The 19502-nt window shown below is 39.0% G+C and overlaps 1 protein-coding gene and 1 pseudogene across 1 annotated transcript; both read right to left on the bottom strand.

The window, feature by feature from the left end:
• Nucleotides 1–513: 513 nt before the first annotated feature.
• On the bottom strand, nucleotides 514–12470 carry LOC106331029 (annotated as a pseudogene).
• A 1831-nt stretch (nucleotides 12471–14301) lies between these two features.
• LOC106335453 (leucine-rich repeat receptor-like serine/threonine-protein kinase BAM3) lies at nucleotides 14302–18012 on the bottom strand. Its single transcript, XM_013773975.1, has 2 exons — nucleotides 15188–18012; nucleotides 14302–14743 (listed from the first exon to the last, which is right to left on the bottom strand). The coding sequence occupies exons 1-2, from the start codon at nucleotides 17844–17846 to the stop codon at nucleotides 14415–14417; spliced, it is 2988 nt and encodes a 995-aa protein (XP_013629429.1). The 5' UTR covers nucleotides 17847–18012; the 3' UTR covers nucleotides 14302–14414.
• Nucleotides 18013–19502: the final 1490 nt, after the last annotated feature.

Raw genomic sequence — 19502 nt, 5'->3', positions numbered from 1 at the left:
TTCTAATCTTTCAATATAGTCCTTAAAGTTTCTGTACACTTCCAATTCACACCCCGTACTGTTTTTCTCTTTGCACTAATAGTCTATACCTTACGTCACAATATTAGGGCCATCATTAAGGCCCACTAGACAGACTCTTACACAGTCAGCCGATGTGTGGTAAAAACTACGTATCCGTACCAATTTGACAATAGACCCATTTCTGATTGTCACGTTTTACAATAATGTCTACGAAACATATAAACTGAAATTCATCTTGCAAGATTCGAGTAAACGGAAAAACAGAATGGGCTAAAAAAAAGAGAAAAGTTTAAACCAAAATCGAATCACAACTTTCTAGTTAACCAAAATTAACCAAATAAACCAGTATTTTTAAACTTGAACCAATTACAACTGATATTATTTGATTTCCAGATGATATGAAACTGAAAACCCGAAATCAAATAGTAAACCAGATTAGCAGGACATAAAAGCCAAAACGATCTTGGGACTAAAACAAGTTCTCTGTTCTGTCTAGCAGAAGAGGCGTGGAACTGATCTTTTAGGCACTTTGCCTTCGAGGTTTAGTTTTCGGTCCGGGAGTTTAATAATGATGTAAGCAACGATATCTTTAGAACACAACGATATAATCAATTTCCGGTATGCAAAAATGGACTTTTATTGATGAAGGAGATTGAATACAATGAGTAAAATAAGATCGAATATTACAACGAGATCGCTAAGAGAAAAGATCTAAAGATCGATGAAAACAAGGTTGACGTGTGGGAATAGCTCTTTCTAGGGTTTTCAACGTCTCATTCTTCATGTCCGTTCCTCTTTCTTTATAGTGGGTCGACACCGTGATTTTCGTAACGTCTCCGCGATCTCTGGGCCCTCGAAATCTCCGTCTCGAGCTCGTATACTCGCTATGGGCTTCGGCTCTTTGCGGCCCACATCCTCGATCGTGGCCCATTATCATATTGACCAAAATTGGGTCCAACATTTGTCCCCCAGTCTCTTTTGATTTGACCAAAAAGAAAAGAGGCGGTTAGTTATTAACTCGGGTTTCATCGTTTGATAACCGATGCGATTTTGGTTTGATGGATTTTGAAAAACCGTTGTTTGGCGCATTTTTTTTTTCTTTTACGCGTAACGGCTATATCAGCCGCCTCCATGGTGAGGCCTAGGTCATCATTATCTTTCTCGAGAATGATGATAGAGCCGTTAGGATGGTTATAAATACGTGAGGGATTTCTTTTTCGTTTCAACTCTGATTCTTTTTCTTCATCTTTCTTTTACTTTTGCTCTAAGATTTCTTGATCGTTGAATTTGAGATGTCTTCATCGTTCAGTTTTCCTCGTCCGACGACTACGACCGATGATCTTGAGGATCTCTACAAGGTGTATGGGGTTGATCGTATCGTCGTTCTGGATTTGGCTGGCGCGACTGAGACTCCCGAAACCGTATGGGGAGGGTATTGCAGAGCCTATCTTTCTTTCTTTCATTCTTGCAGTCTTACCTTCCCGATTCCGGAGCATGTGCTCGAGATTCTGGCGGAACTTGGATTATCGTTTACTCAAATCCTCCCGAATTTTCTTAGGCACCTTATTGCGTTCTTGGTTAGGGCTAGGGAAGAAGGTCTTTCTTTCGGCCTCGGTGAGTTCCGACACCTCGTTTTGGTGAAGAGGAACAAGCAAAATCCTGGTACCTTCCTCGTGTCTCCGCGCCCGGATCGCCACGTCATCGAGGACGTCCCCTATCGCGATGAGAAGTGGCGCGAGCAGTTTTTCATTTTCAAGGTGGATCGAGCGTATGTGGGCGATTTTGATTTCTCTCGACTTCCCCGGAATTGGGCTGAGAATATCAGTTAGTTTCTTTTAATCTGAGTGTCAATCATTCTCTTTGGGGAATTGGGGACTCAATTCCTAGTTTTTTTCTTTGATTATTTCAGCTCCTTCCGGGAGTTCTTTGATGTCAGACCAGATTCTTGGTCTGATCGGAGTCTTTCAGAGAGATCGTTTGAACGGGTCTAGGTTTGACCAGTCTCGGACTCGAGCCGCTTTCGCCATGCCAGAAGGGACCAACAGGGCCCCATCGGTTGTAGGGGGTTCTGAGGACGAGACTGATCATTCTCGGGAAGTCATTGCGACTTCTTCTGCTCAAGCTCAGTCTTCAGATCGATTGGTTTGGCAGCTCGTGGAGGTCGTCGTTTCGTGCCTCTGGGTCGGCATCGAGGAGCCGAGCTTCTGATAGACCTTCTTTGATCTCGATTCGAGACTCCGACGATGAAGGTGCTTTGGAGGAGAGGCAGTCTCCTATCTCGTTGAGCCTTGGTTCGGAAGATGAGACCGTTGCTGCGACCCGTAAGCGACGTTGATCGTCGAAGGCCGCCCCACCCGGTCCATCCCGTTCTAGGCTTGTTTCCGAAAGCGACGTTTCTTTGTTCGCGGCCCGAGGCGACTTGATTTCTCTTGCTGGTCGCATGAGATCTGCAGGCTGCCGTCTCCCGTCCCTTGCTTCTTCGGATGAGAAGGAAGCTTATGCCAAGGTTGCGGTCGCGAGCTCTAAGGTTTGTTCTTTGCTTTCTTTTTATTTTGAAAGGCGCTTTGAGGTACTCACTCCGTTTGCCATTTAGGTAATGGAAGCCTTGAACGAGTACGTTGTGGTGATGGAAGATCGCGTCGAGGCTTCCCAGAATGATAAGGAGATCGAGAGCATTGGTTCCGAGATCAAGAGGCTTTCGGAGGAGCTCGAAGCCACCAAACGCGAGGGAAAGAGGAATGCTGAGAAGACCGAGGCTTTAACTGATGATTGGAAGAGGACTCGCCAAGAGAACGAGGCTCTTACGACCCAGGTCATTGCTCAGAAGGCCAGAATAGCGGCGCTTGAGGTCGAGGGGGGTCGGGATATTCGTCATGCTTCTCGTATTGCTCGTCGTGATATCGCAGAGCGATACCGAGAGATTCTCCAATCCTTGAAGGAGAAATGGATGAGCAAGAAGAAAGAGTGTCCGGTGAGATCCATTTGCAAGAGGTGATTGCCAACATGAACGAGCTTAAGGATGGGGGCCTAACCGTGGACGCCGAGCTTGCTCGTTTGAATGAAATGGAGGGGGGCTGTGAAGGTCTTGTTGCTTTGGCCGCCGTGTTGGATTGATCGATCTCATCCTCAAGTTTCAGAAGATTCAGTGGATCAAGTCGGGGGGGGGTCGTCTATTCCCGAAGGATCCAATTCTAGTTAATCTCTTTTAATTGATATCTTTTTGTATTTTGTATTTTTGTTTTCCGCGATCTTCGATTGCGAGTTTTTGAGTATCTTAAATGGATAAATACGACCTTCGAAAAATGTTTGCTTCCTTAGCCTTCGAGATTCTTTTACTCAGGTCGTTGAGATACGGTGATGCCTTGGTCTTTATTTAGGGTTTACCACGGTACTCCGCTAGATTCTTTGTTCTTACTTGTCAGGATGACATGGCATCAAGAAGAACAACCCCTCGTGACTCCGAAAGGATACGAACTCGAGCTGGTAGTGTTAATGCGGAATGCATCCGATCCGGAGACCAGACTTTCGCGGGCTTTGACCCAAGAGGGAAAGGACCTCGAGGGTGACAAGTCTACTGCTCGTGTTACCTCGAGTAGCCCAACTGGTTCGGAGGGGCGTGATCGTCCTCCGAAGAAGGCTAAAACGAATGGTTCGGACCATCGTCTTGGTGTTTTGGGTGAGACGGCTGTCGCTAAACCGTTTCATTGACAGTTTTCTCACTCCAAGGATTATCTTATCACGGAGGATCCGGATAGCGTTGCTCACTTGGTGAGGCATTTCAAACCTACTGGGTGTCCGCTTTCTTCTTTGCGAAATATGACGAAGCGTGAGGCTTATGTGAAGATGGCTGTCGCTCACGCTATGGTTGTCTTATTTGATATTTGCTGCTTTTGAATCTTTGGTTTGTTTTGTTGGTGCTGACTTGTTATGTTCCAGGCTATGGAGGCTAATAACGAGTTCGCAGCGACTTTAGATAAGCGCCTGTAGGATGTTCTGCGTTCTAACGAGCTTTATGAAATAAATAAGGTCGTTCGGGAGCTAAAACTTGGTCTGAAGATGGCTCAGGCTCGAGAGCTTGCTAATGCTGCTCAACTGGCCTCTGCTGAGAAGCTGGGGAATCAGGCTGCTTCGCTTGAGGCTCGTCTGCGAGTCGTGAGTAACGAGAGGAAGTCGGCTCTCGAGCAAGTTTCCTTTCTGGAAGAAAAGGTCGAATCTTCTGCTAATAAGTTCTCTGATGATTTTCGTCGCACAACTTATGATGCTAAAAAGACTCTGGCGGATAGTTACTTGGATGTGTTGATATCTCTGAAGGAGAAGTGGGAGAAGAAGAAGACTGAAACTTATTGCGAAGCTCGTCTTAGGGAGGTAATGGCAAATATAAATCTCCTGAAGGAGTTCATGAACAACAATCTTTTGGCCTCGAATGAATTGTTGCGTCTTCAAACGAAAGAGGTCGAGCTCGGGTTGGAGCTCGTGTCGGAGCTCGATGTGATGGCGGTTTCGGATTTATCCATTGAGAAGCTTGATCTGCCTCAGATTACAGAGGATCTGCCAGAAAATTTCTTTGCTAAAGTTCCTTATGGGATGGATGACACGGGTGATAGGACGAAGCACGCAGGTGGCCAGTTCGAGGATGGTGAATTCGACGTTGAGGTGTAGTTTTAGGGATTTGACTTTTATTTTCGCTTTCCCATTTGTTTCTGTTGCTTTATCTTTTTAATAAAGAAAGGATTTGTGGGGGTTTTTGAGCTGTTTGTCGTAATTTTTACGTTTACGCAAGGCCATTCTTTTAAGGCCGTCTGTCGATTTGTCGTAGGTACTTCTATCGATGTACGTTTGATGTAACAAAAGATTTTGTTAATTTGTTTTGTCGCGCTTGTTGGCGGGGCTGGCTGTAACCAAAAACTTGATCAAGGTCCTGGTTTACAGTCAACCGTTTAAGAATATTGCGATTTTTCGGATATAAGAGATCTAACGAGCTCGAACTGCGAAGTGTAAGAACCAAATTTTTTTAAAAGGTTGGTTTTTGGTTTGTTACAAAATTGAGATAAGGAGGGAAGCTTGTTTATCGATTCGAGGTCGACGTGTATCCTTCGAGTTGCGTAATTGGTGGGTGACTGAACTCGTGTCGTGAGTTGCCTACGTACCCTCGGCGAGGGATCAAGTCATAATGTAGTTCGATTATTTACCCGGGGATATGGTCTTTTGTTCGGTGGTTCGTGTACGTGTGTACGCTCGCTGTTGGTCTTGGTCGCCTGATTAAGAGTGTTGCTCGATATCTTTGAAGCTCGCAAGGTACCACGTTCTGGAGCTCTTCTGACTGCCTCTAATGGTTTTGATTCCTTTCGGAGTCGGGAATTTCAGGCATTGGTGGTAGGTTGAGAGAACTGCCTTCATGATGTATAGTCAGGGCCTTCCAAGGATTGCTTGAATGGGGCCGGATGGTCTATCACGATGAATTCTACGATTTTCCTGATTTCTCTGGCAGTTACAGCGAGCTCGATTGACCCGAGGGAGTAGGTGGTTTCTCCTGCGAACCCGAATCGGGTCCGTTCTTGCTTTAGGAGTGCTTTGGTGAATCCCATTCTTTTAAAAGCGTCGTAGAAGAGGCCATCAGCCGAGCTTCCGGTGTCGATCATTACTCGAGATAGTTCGCAGCTGCCGACATCGAGTCGTATTACGAGAGCGTCGTCGTGTGGTTGGTCAAGATCTGCGGTCTCGTTTTCGGTGAAAGTGATTTCGTGGTCGGTACATGATAAGGGCTCTCTGAATCCTACGCTTTTTCGGCTCTTCGTTGGTATGCCTTGATGGAGTTAACCGAGTTGCAAAATTTGGAGCCTCCGTAGATAAAGTCGATTCATTGTTTGCCTTTGTGGTTTATCAGAATGTTCCATCTTTTGGTAAGCGTTGGTTGGTATAGTCTTTGTTCCCCAGACAGGTTGCGATTAAGGGTTCACATGCTGTCTTTCTTCTGAATTCGTGGGGCACTCAGTCTTTCTAGCAGTTCGCGGATTCTGGCCATCTTCTGCTTTCGTTTGAAGTTGGGGATTTTTCTGAAGGGAGACCCCATGTTTGGGTTGTACCGAGTAATGCTGGGAGGAGGAGTAGATTCGTTGAGATTCTCTTGTGTTCGGACTATTATCGTAATGTCGATGGATATTTTTCCTTTGGTTTGTTTCTTGACTCTGTCAGGTGTATGATTTTCTAGTCCCCACGAGATCTGCAGACTCTTTTCTTCGGGGGGGGGGGAGAGCTGGGAGACTCTGGCTCGGTTTCTCTGCTTCTTTTATTCGAAGAGACTTTAGTTTTTCGATTAGATCTTGGGGTCGCCGGCTCTTCTTCTTCTTCTTCGGTATCCTCGATGGTCTTTTTGTTTTCGCTTTGACTGCGAAGTGCCGCTCGGCATTCCTCAATCTAATGACCTTTCCAGTCGTGGAATGTGCAGTGTTTGCTGGTGTCATATGTAGACGTTTTGTTTTGTGGAGAATTGTTTATAGCATACGAGTGTTGCCCTTTCGTTGCTGGTTCTTTAGGAGCAGTGTTCTTTTTGGCGATGTTATTTTTGTTTGCGCTGTACTGTTCCTTCAAGGCTGCGACCTCCTCTTCGTGGGTAGCATGAAGCTCGATGTAGGGCATCGTCTAATGAGATTGGTGCCCGTACTGCCATCTCTTCCCTGAACTTGGATGAGAACCAAATGCCGTTTTTTAACGCCGCCAGGGCTACGATTTCGTTCGGGTGCGAGATCTTGGTTTTGATCTCCCTGAATTTGTTTATGTATTGTCTCAATGGTTCGAAAGGTGCTTGCTTGAGATTACAAAGGTCTGTCTCGGTGACTTTGTTTCTATGAAAACCGAGTACTGTTTGAGGAACATGGGTACTAGCTGGGTGAAATTGTCGATTGAGTTTTCTTCGAGGCATGCAAAACATTCAAGAGCGGCCCCGGTGAGATTTTCGGCAAAGGAGCGGCAATAGCCGGCTTTGTCGTCGTTGAGGTGCGCTCTTGATATCGCTAGTTGAAAGGCTCATACGCGGGCTTTCGGATCTGTGTTCCCTGCGTACTCGGTAAATTTGAGTTTTCTGACATGGTGTAGCCTTACGCTGGTGATTCGGTTCGTGAATGGGGTTCTCCTCGTTTCCTCAATGACCATATCTATGTCTGGAGCGGAGCTCGTTTCCTTATTGACGATGGCGTGTATTCTTTTGAGCTCGGCATCGTTTCTTTCGATATAATTCTGGAACGTTCCGGTTTCGCTCGGGTTTTCTAGATCTTCTCTTTAAGGATCTGCGTCGATAGGTCTTCGGGTGTCATAACCACGAGCTTGTCCTATTGGTTCACCGAATCCCGTTTGCTGGGCGGTTCTGGGAGCTGATGGAGTTCGATTCTTGGAGGTTAGGTTTCCCGGAGGTGGCATTCGATATCTAGGCTCCCCGGTTCTTTCCATATATCTATTTTGCGATTGGATCGGAGTACTTCTTTGGGCTTGTATCCCGGTGTCTATTTCGTCCAACCCGCTGTAACTCAGGCTTCACTGCGGCATGCTCTGCTGCGGAGGTCGTTGCGAGTTCTCTCCCATGTAGCATCCAGATCGGGCGCTCGAGATTTCTGGAGTACTGAAGGCTCCGACGTTTTAAGGATTTAGCGTTTCTCTTAATGGATCAGGAGGCGATTGGTGTCTCTCTCGAGCGTTAGCTCGATGCTCTGCGAGTTCCCGCTCGGCCATGGCGCGATAGGCGGCCTTTTGGTTGCGAGCTTCGTCGATTAATGACAAGACCATTCTCTGAAGCGGGTTCGGAGATATAGGTCTAGACGATTGAGGTCGGATTAGGTCGTCGGCGGCCTGCCTTTCTCGGGGGCAATTCCAGACTCGAGCTCTTGTTCGATCTGGTGGCGAGGATCGATCGTGGACTGATGATCGCTCTTGGTTCGAAGTTCTGATTGGAGGGATTCATTGTGTATGGGTCGTCCCAGTCGTCCCATCGGCGCCTGTTGGTCCTACGGGTAAGGTGTCGGTTCTCGAGTTGGATCCGATAGGATCGACGTCATCGATTCCTGATGGCGTGGTTCCGATAGTTTGATTGGGATCCATAGTCGCGATTAGGAAACTTAGATCGGTTTCTTTAGCAAAGATGTTTTTCGTTTATCTTCCCCACAGTCGGCGCCAAAATATAGATCCTAAAATTTACACTAAGAATTTGATAGTGATCGGGAGTTTAATCAGGAGAACATAAATGATCTAGGAAACGATATCTTTAGAACACAACGATATAATCAGTTTTCGGTGGGAAAAAATGGACTTTTATTGATGAAGGAGATTGAATACAATGAGTAAAATAAGATCGAATGTTACAACGAGATTGCTAAGAGAAAAGATCTAAAGATCGATGAAAACAAGGCCGAAGTGTGGGTATAACTCTTTCTAGGGTTTTCAACGTCCCATTCTTCATGTCCGTTCCTCTTTCTTTATAGTGGGTCGACACCGTGATCTTTGTAACGTCTCCGCGATCTCTGGGCCCTCGAAATCTCTGTTTCGAGCTCGTATACTCGCTATGGGCTTTGACTCTTTGCAGCCCACATCCTCGATAGTGGCCCATTATCATACTGACCGAAATTGGGTCCAACATCTGGTACGACTCTCTGATATGGCATGGTCTGATAGGTCCGAAGTCGTTCCTCTCCCCCATTACAACTCGAGCTTCAAACACAATTGGTCGATTAAGAGAGCGAGCTTTTACAAATATCTATACTATTATTTATGAAGTGATTTTGCTAATTTGTCACATTCTCCATGATTTTAGCTAATTTTGTTTATTTGTCATATTCTTATTAGTTTTTAGATTAAATCATCAATTTGTTAATTTAAATAATATAAATATTTCAAAATTGCTAATTGGAATTATGATTATAATTATTTTAACTTTCACAAGATTTTTATTAGTTTTTAGCTTAAATCATTAATTTATTAATTTAAATAACATAATTATTTCAAACTTTCTAATTGGAATTACAATTATAATTATTTTTATAAAGTTAGGACCAATTCTTTTTTCATATGATGTAAGATGTTTTAAATTCTATAGTTTCAATTTTCTCATTCATTCCAAGTTGTCTCAATTATAGTTTTTGACATCTATATTTATGTACTTTTGATATTTGTTTTTATAGTTGGAGTTCTATGTTTTTCTTCTTTTTTTGAGTCTGAAATACTAAGAGAAAATCGGTTTTACTACATGAAATTTTGAATTATGAATTTGGTATTCTGAATTATTTCGGTAGTTATTTTACTTGTATGTTTTATTACAGTTTAATCTATAAGAAAATATGCTTTGATATTAAATTTAGAGAATTGCCTATGTAATCATGTTATGAAAATGTCTTTAATGGTTTAGTTTCTAAAACGGCTAAAAGTAAATATATTTTTAATAAATAATTAGATTAATCATTATATAATTAACCATAAATTAGCTTTAATAGTAAAACTATCATTATCTATTGTTTCTTTTTAATTAAAAGTAAACTTATGAAATATTAAGATAAGTCAACGTATATATTGATCAAGTAAACCAATGAAATATTGTCATTATCTCAATTCGTTTTTTTTTTAATTCTTCAAAATTATCATCGAACTTTAGTTTTTATTTAATTTTTATTTATTTTGTTCTTATTTGGATTTTGTGTGTTTTAATTATTTTTTGGTAAGTTAATTCATGTTTATGGTTCAAAAATACAAAGTAGATTATGAGAGACCAAAAGTTCACATTTTTACTTTACTTTATTGTGTCGAATATTTGATATGTAATTATGCTCTTATGGTCTCATAGTTTTATAGCTTTCCTTTGTGTTAAGAAGACGTATATCGAAATAGAAATCGAAGAAAACTAAAATGATTAAGAATATAAAGAATAAGTTATCATGATGTTTAAATCATAATACATATATTCCTAATCTATATATATAAAGAAAGGGTTTCCTTCACTTCTAGGCCATCCACATCAGATTACATGTCACTAATTCGGAGTGTGGTGATGACACGTGTCACAGTCAATCAAAAGTCAATGTTTCATTAATTCTTGAGTTTAATGAGTTTTATGTTTACTACGGTCCAAATACAACTTCTCTAAAAAAACTGTATACGAAATTTAGGGAAAGTGGCCGTCGAGCAACAATTTCCGTTCAGTCAACTGTCGATAGAAATCCATCAGTTTCACCGGTGACGAACGATTTCGATCAATGTCAGTCGGAAGCCGAATAGTCTTCTTTAATTTGACGCCGTTATGAAAATTAACTTGGTTCATGCATCTTCATTAACATTCGCATTAATACCTACTCTCTACTTCTCACACAATCTCACATTAAATGAATCCCTTCATTCATTCCTTTATATTAATTCCCTATTATAAATATCAAGGTTTTCTTCCAACAAAATCATCAGTTAATTTCTCTTAATAAACAATACAAAAATGTGATGAAAAAAGATTTGTTAAGCTCATGGTTGTACTTAAAGGATTGTGACAGAAAAGTGATAAGAAACAGAAAAAAATGAGATGAGAAACAGAATAAACAAAGAAGAAGAGAAAAGAGGACGACGATAGAAGAGGAGAGATAGCTTTTTTTAGTGAACCTTTTTTTTAAAAGATCTATTTATCTTTATCTCATAATAATTTCCAACATCTTGGTGTTGATTTTTCATTAATGTGGCTCCCTAAAAGGTTGTTGGCCCTGATCTCAAGGATACAACAGTTAGTGCAGACACTTATGGATATAGAATTCTATGTGAGTATGAATGATTGTGATTTGTGATTATATTTCAATTACATCTTTTCCATACCGACTACTGGACTGTGAATTCTATTTAACTTGGTTGCTTCTGTGTCTCCAAAATTGGCTAAGTTTTGATATATACATAGAATACATTTTTCTTATTGTACTTCTAAGTTTGAGTTTGTATATATCACAATAAAATGAGGACGGTGGACGAATGATCTGAGTGTGGAATACTAAAAATGTTCTTACATGAAATTGAAGCGTTCTAGTTTTGTCCGAACACTAACTTATGCCTTATTTAGAACACCAACTTCCCATAACATATATATACTCTCTTCTCGGCAAATAACACCTGCTAGCCTAATAAAAAAACAATCACAGCGTTGACATATTTGAAAGAAAATTTGTCCAACCGCACCTCCTATTTCGGATAAAAATAACTAAACAACGATATGAAAAGAAATAGTTTCAAATATATATATATATATATATATATGAAAATAATGTTTCATTTGACATCAACCTAAAATAATATTTTAGCACATAATTAATAATATAATATCAAAGACATAAATTTTAAAAATATTCATAAGAGAAAATATAATCTAAGATTTTTGTATTAAAAATTATTTTATTTATTATCAAAATTATCATAAATACAGTAGAATAAACAAAGAAAATATGTATTCATGAACATTTTAATATTAAGATGGACATGATCTATAAAAAGAATAATAAAACATATACAATAAAAGTTAATATCACCTTAAATTTTAAGTAAGCTAAACATTTTGAAATACTCTTTAAACTGATATATTTATGTATTTTTGTTACTAACACGCCCGTAGAGAGAGAGAGAGAGAGAGAGAGAGAGAGAGAGAGAGAGAGAGACACAAATCATATAAACGATAATAATCTTGATTACAAGTAAAGTATATCCCGTCCGTAGGACGAACCGACCCTAGTTATTAGTAAAACGATCATGCCCACTAGTTATACGTTAAAAACTGAAATTTACGCCGGTCTTTACCTGTTTCCACAAGTTCACCAACAAACATCTTTGCGATACCACACGTAACTATTGTTATTCGCATACTAATCTTCTGACTCCCTGTAATAACTGCATCCAAGAAACACACAAAGCTAAGCGGTTCATGTTTTAACGCAACATAAACATCATTTCGAGTGTCATTACCTTTCCTCATGTTTCCTTTTTGAAGTGCAGATCTCCTGAAAGATTCATATCTGCTCATCTGATCCTCAGTGAACTGCGAGAAGATGACCCTGAAGAGAATCTCCACAAACATCATCACCCTCAGATTTTGGTTAAGCTGAGAATAATAAAACACTCACTGCATTGTGGTCATCTTTGCAGGATCAGCAGTAGTTGGGTATTTGGTTAGCTCAGGCTCAACTTCCATATTCTCTTCCTCTTCTTCTTCATCTTCATCTTCATCTTCATCTTTTCTCTTCCCTTCAGCAACAACGGATGAGGTTTTAGACTTCTTTGTTCTGACGGCGAACACTTACATCTCTCTCACTCTCTTCCGGAGTCCGGTCGATTTCAACTAGACCGTCGTCATTTCCGCCTCCTCCTCCGCCGCCGCCGCTAACGGAAGATTCCAGCGGCGGTTCCTCTTGCTCCTCCTCGATCCCTGCTTCAAACGGCTCCTTCGAATGCTTCATTCCTTATAAAAACCTAATCGATAATCGCAATTAATCGAATCTCCCAAAGCTAAGGAATCAATTAGGGTTTCCAAGATGTGCCTTCGAGGATATATTCTGATCTAATTTCAAGAGGTACAAATCGATTGACCGTTGGAAGCTCCAAAAGTTTCCAGGCAAGAAGATGCCTAGGGGATGATTGGTTGGGACTGTAGATGCTCTGGACAGCCAAAATTTAGTCTAGAGCTATATATTTCAACCAATCGAGTTTTGATTTCCTTAAAAAGCTCACAGCAAAATCAAAATATGGCTGTAGAGAGCTTTATTTCCAGAGCAAAAAATTAGTGTTTTAGAAATCTACAACAAAGAAAAATACAGCAAATAAATCTACAGATTAAATTCTACAGCAAAAAATATAAAGCTACAGCACTTACCAATCATCCACTTAATCGACTGAGGTGGTTTCTAACTTTTATATGGCAGTTGTTCTAGTCGGTTTAATCTGATCTATACGATGGATCCAAACCGAAAAATCTGAAGCGGGTATTGTTTAACTGAACCAAATAGTTAAGATCCGTGATAATTTGATACTCCACAGTCCACGCCAAAGCAAATTATTGGACTTGTTTAAAATCGACTGATAAAATTTGAATAAAACATTGGCATCAGTTCACCTAATTTATGGATTTGGAAAATTTTGTTTTGCTTTTTTTTTTTCAAATTCCAATAATTCATATGTTGGAAAAGTGTAAAATATCCAAATTCCATTTAGATACAGTTTCCCAATTTAATGATTGAATGAATATAACATTTTTACACTTTCGTTTGAATGATAGAAATTTTGGGTACGTATGCATTTACTGATGCATATCTCTTTATACCATGTTAATTTTTTCGAAATAAATTAATTAGACCAATTCTCCTATATAGACCGATCACAAAATATATTTTACGGAGGAAAATGATCAAAATATTTCATTTAATAGATAAAAAATTTTAATACCCTAAATATATAAATACAAATAAAAAAATAAAAATAAAATACAAAATAAAAAATATTTTTTTTTATAGTATCAGATTATATGTTTTCAAATTCAAACTTTTTTATAAACTTTTTTTGAATTTTTTTTATTTTTTTATTTTTTTCAAATTTTCTTTTTGTAATTCAAAATACTTTTTGGAACTATTTTTTAAATTTTTAATATTTATTTTTTATTTTATAAATTTTAAAACTTAATCCCAAATTTCCACCCCTTAACTCTAAATATCCTAATGTTTGATTAATTAACTCTAGAGGTATAAGTGTATATTTTTTTTAATGAAACATTTTGATCTAAAATCTATATTTGTGAAAAAAACTTGTTTAATGTTATCCGATGGTATTTCTCAATTAATTATATTTCTCCACCTTTTCTAAAATGCAAAAATAAATGCTGTTGAATTAACTAGAAAATACTAAAACAAAACCTACAAATATGATGAGCGACCTCTGAGACAAAACTAAATACTACATGACTTAGTCGTTTGAGATATGAGGTTACGAATTTTATGCTACTATTTTTGTGTTAATTTTTTCCTTCTAAAATTGAATATTAAATTGCGTATTCAAAATAGATTAAAAACATGTAATCAAGCTTATTAATTATTCATATTAACACACACAATTATGTTGATAAACTTTGGTATTTGATGTAGGAGATATATTCTTTTTGTCGATGATGTAGGATAGATAATCTCTCACATCTTTTCACAATTGTTTGAACTTCTTTAAAGTTCTGCATGAATGGATATATGATGTCGCGAATATATAATCCTAACCCCTTCCCCCCTCCCCCTCATTCTTAAACTCATATGCCCACCAAACCTTCATTACATTTCTAAAAAACTCTATAACCACATTACACATACACCATAACAAAAAATATTCAACTCATATATATATATATATATAAACTAATACAGCATTTAGAAAGTATTGGGTTGTTTAGCTTGAGAAATCATCTGGACAACTTCTCTCATGGTCGGTCTCTCAACACTATGTTCATGAACACATAGCATTGCCACAAAGAACAGTTCCATGGCTTCTCCCAATGGCACATTGCTCAATCTCTGGTCAATAATTTTTACCACACCTTGTTTGTTACAATTTGTCTGAATCTTTGACCATTGCACAATGTCTATCCCTTCTTCTCCAAACTTATCTACTGGTTTTCGACCTGTTATTAGCTCCAATAGCACTACTCCGAAGCTGTACACATCACTCTTCTCGTCTATTCTCAGTGTGTATGCGTATTCTGCATTTAAGAAATTGGATAAAATAGGTTAAAATGGGACCGTACATGAGTTTTAGGTAGGAATGAGCATTTACCAAAACAAAATTGACTATTATAACACTAAAAATCTGGTCAAATTCGCTTAGATACCATGTAGAATTAAGATCAACACGACCTAACTAAAATACTGGTTAGTTAAAATAATTATTTAATAAATTATATACTACAATTTTAGTTTTGGCACATTTTCTATATAATATGCAAATTATGGATTTTGACTAACCATGCCAAACTGCCATTAAAAAAAAAAAAGACTAACCATGCCAAACTAAATAGATTCTGGCATGTATTATCCCAAACTAAATAAGCCAAAACATTAAACAAACCGAACGGAAACCTAAATGCCTAACCGTAAGTATTATTACGTGTAATGCAAGAAACAAGTGTTGGGAATCAGTTATGTACCTGGAGCGATGTATCCATACGAGCCTGCGACTGATGACATACACTCAGAAGCTCCATCGTCTTGCATCATAAACTTAGCAAGCCCAAAATCAGCCACATGAGCTTCAAAGTCAGGACCCAGCAATATGTTGTTTGATTTCACATCCCTGTGGATTATAAGCGGTGAACAATCATGGTGAAGATAACACAAACCCTTAGCCGCTTCCAACGCTATCTGCAACCGCGTTTCCCATTTCAAAAACACTCCAGCTTTTCCGTGCAAGGCTTCTCCGAGACTACCATTAGGCATATACTCGTAAACAAGGAGATTAACGTCTTTGTTTGAACAAAAGGCGAGCAACCTCACAATGTTTCTGTGTCTGATTCTACCTAATGTCTGAATCTCTGCTGATAAACCGTTGTCGTGAGATGACCCTTTTCTTATGGTTAGCAGCTTCTTGACCGCAACTTCTTCTCCGTTTGGCATTAAGCCTTTGTAGACAATCCCTGCGCCACCTTTACCGATCACGTTGTTCTCTTTGACGCATTCTACAATGTGTTCGCTTCTGAATCCGAGCTTCTGAAACCCTATTAGCTTCCATAGATTCGAGGTACTCTTTCTCATTCTCCGATTCTTGACCACAGCTAAAACGAAGAACACCAAGAAGAACCCTAGTAGGCCTAACCCGAATAACAGCTTGAACTTCGAGGAGATTTCGCCGTTGGAATTTGCACTTTTCTGGTTAAGAATCTGAGATTGAGATTGGTTTTGGGAACCGTTGCAAGGGTTTGAAGAGTATCCGCAGAGAAAAGGGTTTCCTAGGAATGACGTGTTGTTGAAGTAAACGAATTGCCCTAAAGTTGGCACTGAACCGGAGAAGTTGTTGTGTGAGAAATCTGCTGATGTTAAGCTCTTCATGGATCCGAGTTCAACCGCGATGGTTTGGTTAAACGAATTCCAAGAAACATTCAGATAGTTTAGCATCTGAATCTTCAATATCTGAACCGGAATCTGACCTGAGATCTCGTTATGACTCAAATCCAAGTAGGTCAATGACTGACACTCACCAAACTCTGGAGGTAACTTGCCTGACAAGTTGTTTCTGCTCATGTCAATTGTGAGAAGACTCTTCAAACTTCCAATATCACCAGGGATCTGCCCCATGAACCGGTTCCCCCCAAGAAGAAGAATCTGAAGGCTTCTGAGGTTCCTGATTGAACCAGGGATCGGTCCGGATAACCTATTGTTGGACAGATTAATCTGAGTGAGGCTTGACAACCCTCCATTTCCCACCTCTCCTTCCGCGATTTCTCCGGTCAAGAAGTTGTTTTGGAGCTCAAGAAGCGATACATTAGGCAAGTAAATCAAACCCTTTGGCAGTTTACCTGTCAGAAAGTTCTGACCTAGACGGAACCTCCAGAGCGGCTCGCACTGGCCAAGATCTTCAGGCAGAGGCCCAAACAAGAAGTTGTTGAAGAGAATGAGAATCTGAAGCCTTCTTCCGAAACAGAGTGATTCAGGGATCAAACCTGTGAGTTTATTAGTAGACAAATCGATCTCTACCAACTTCCCGTTCGATCCAAGCTTCTCAGGGATCTTTCCGGTGAAGTTATTGTGCCAAAGCTTGAGAATTTGAAGATCAGGAAGGTGAGCTACGAACTCAGGGATCTCGCCGTGCAATCTGTTGAAGAAGAGGTTAAACAACTGAAGCTTTTGAAGTCCAGATAGCTCTAGAGGAATCTCTCCTTCAAGAAAGTTGTTGGAGAGGTCTAGAGTCTTGAGGCTTGTCATGTTCCCTAACTCTCGAGGAACAGAACCTGTAAGCTCATTGGTTTGAAGAAACAGAATCTCCAAGCTCTTGAGGAACCCTAACTCTGCAGGAATTGATCCTTTTAAGCTGCAGTTAGCTAAATCCAAGTGAACAAGATTGGTCAATCTCCCCAAATCCGCTGGTATCCCGCCGTGGAAGTCGTTGTAGTAACCTAAGTATAGCTTCTCCAGAGTGGTGATGTTGCCTAACTCGTTAGGGATCCTCCCACTTAGGTCATTTCCAGATAAAGAAAGATACTTGAGACGCAAGAAACCTCCGAAGCTTATAGGGATCTCACCGTTAAAGTAGTTTCCTCCGAGGTCTAAGTACTCTAGCTGAGTGAGTTTGGTTAGAGACAGAGGAAGTGATCCGGTGAAGTTGTTGTTGTAAGCGTCAAGAGTCACCAGCTGAGTCATTTGACCGAACTCAAGTGGCGCAAGCTCTCCTTCAAAGGCGTTGGTTGAGATGTTCAAGACCTCTAGGTTTGAGAGCTTGTGGATCTCTTTAGGAATCTTGCCGGAGAAACTGTTTGAAGAGACGGAGAGAAACATGAGAGACGGAAGACGGGAGAGTTCTGGAGAGAGAGTGCCGGAGATGTTGAGATTAGAGATGTCAAGACGAGTAATGGACTGATTCAAGTCATCACAAGAAACGCCAGTCCAAGAACAGAGAGAATTGAAATTTGGAACGGTCCATGAATCAAGACAAGGATCGTAGGAATCAAAGCTTTGCTTTATAGAGACAAGGACTTTGGCTTGTCTAACAAGTGAGAGGTTAAGAGATGAACTAGAAGAAGAACAGAGGATAGGAGAGAAGAGCAGAGAGATTGAAGACAAGACTAGGAAGAAAGTTAAGATCCTGTCTGCCATTGTAACATCAGAGAAGTTCAAAGAAGTGAAAGGGAAGAAGGGTCTTCCAAGAAATTGTAAAATCCTTGAGAAATCAATCAAAGGAGATTATCATCATTAGACATCATGATGTTCTTACTGTTTTAAATATTTTTTGGGGGCTCACTATGTTCTGGAGTTTGCTGCTTCTAGTGAGTGGCTTAAAAAGTGAAGAGGGTACTCATAATTTCAAGCGTTGCGTTTTTTTTCTTTTCTGAATATATTAAAATGTGAAAAAAACATAATTGTAGAATTTAAAAGAAAAGTGAAAAAGATGTTGCAGTATCCAATGCATTCTTCGTCGGTTGGATTGAGCTTTAATGTGTTTTTTTTTGCTTTTGATAAAAGCAAAAGCAATATATATACTTTCACAAAAGATGAGAACACATCATCGCTTTTTCTTTAATGGAGATCGGAGACAATTATAGATATTAAAGATTAGTGCCTCTTGCCTTCTTTTTACCTTCTCTTTATCTTTTGATTTGATTTCTTTTTATTTTTAGTTCCAATTGTATTAGGATTATTTGAATTAGGATATATATAGGTGATCAAAGTCACATTGTCCATGAGGTTTTAACAGAACAAATTCTTACGAACGTGTTGGATGAGATCCTAAAGATAATGATTTTTTTTTGAGTTTTAGGAACCAAAAATTTAAACAAAAATTGTTGTCATCATCCAACACTAATCTTACCTTAGTTCGAAATCAAGATTATTATGACAAGTTGATTTTGGTATAACTATTTTAGCTTACTGTTTTGAAGGTTGATATAAAATTAATATATTAACTGAAATAATGGAATTTTATTTTAAAATTTATATTGTTTACGTGCTTAACATGCCCAACCATTCCATATAACTACTAGATGACCCAAAAAAAAAAACATGTCCAACCATTCCAATTAAGGTAAAAATCACATATACATATATAATATATAAACCACTTCTACGATACCAGTTAAAAAGGAACAATGAAAGGGATTTCCATAAACAGACAATATCATTAAAAAAAACACACACAAATATCACATGTTGCTAATATAAAATATTATTTTCAGCTAAATTCTCTGTCTTATCATTTTGTCGAACGTAGTGATCATTTTTGCTTTTAGTAAAGCATTAATCAATTTTTGTTTAGTTCGGGTGGAATCACCTGCTAACTACAAACCATATACTGTGAAATAAACATTATACCTTATGTCATTTTAATGTTTTATGTTCAATTAACTAAAAATAAAAATATAATCCATCAGATTTAAGAGGCCTTGCAATGTCTTTGCCCAACACTAAAACTAGTACAAACCAAAGTAACTAGAATCTTTGGTAATTGTGCTGCTCTTTTTGTTTTATGTTGTTTTAGAAGAAATTAATTACTTCTCTGTCAAGGATTCTGTTTCTGTACCCAATGTTTCAACAGCCAAATCTCCTCGAAATTTTCACACCATGAAACTGCAAAAAGATATATGTACATCATGCCAACCTACAATTATTATCTAATTATTTCGTAAACTTCCCTTTACGATTATTTTTCCCTTTTCTAAAACTATATTTCTAATTTTCTTTGAAAAAGACCCATCGGATTTATATGATAAACTACATCACTAGTATGTTATACTTTCTAAAGACAAACTATTTCTA

This window comes from Brassica oleracea, chromosome C3 (assembly GCF_000695525.1).
Source record: "Brassica oleracea var. oleracea cultivar TO1000 chromosome C3, BOL, whole genome shotgun sequence".
NCBI lineage: Eukaryota > Viridiplantae > Streptophyta > Magnoliopsida > Brassicales > Brassicaceae > Brassica > Brassica oleracea.
Note: the sequence above shows the minus strand (reverse complement) of the source record. Positions and strands in the feature narration are given on the sequence as shown.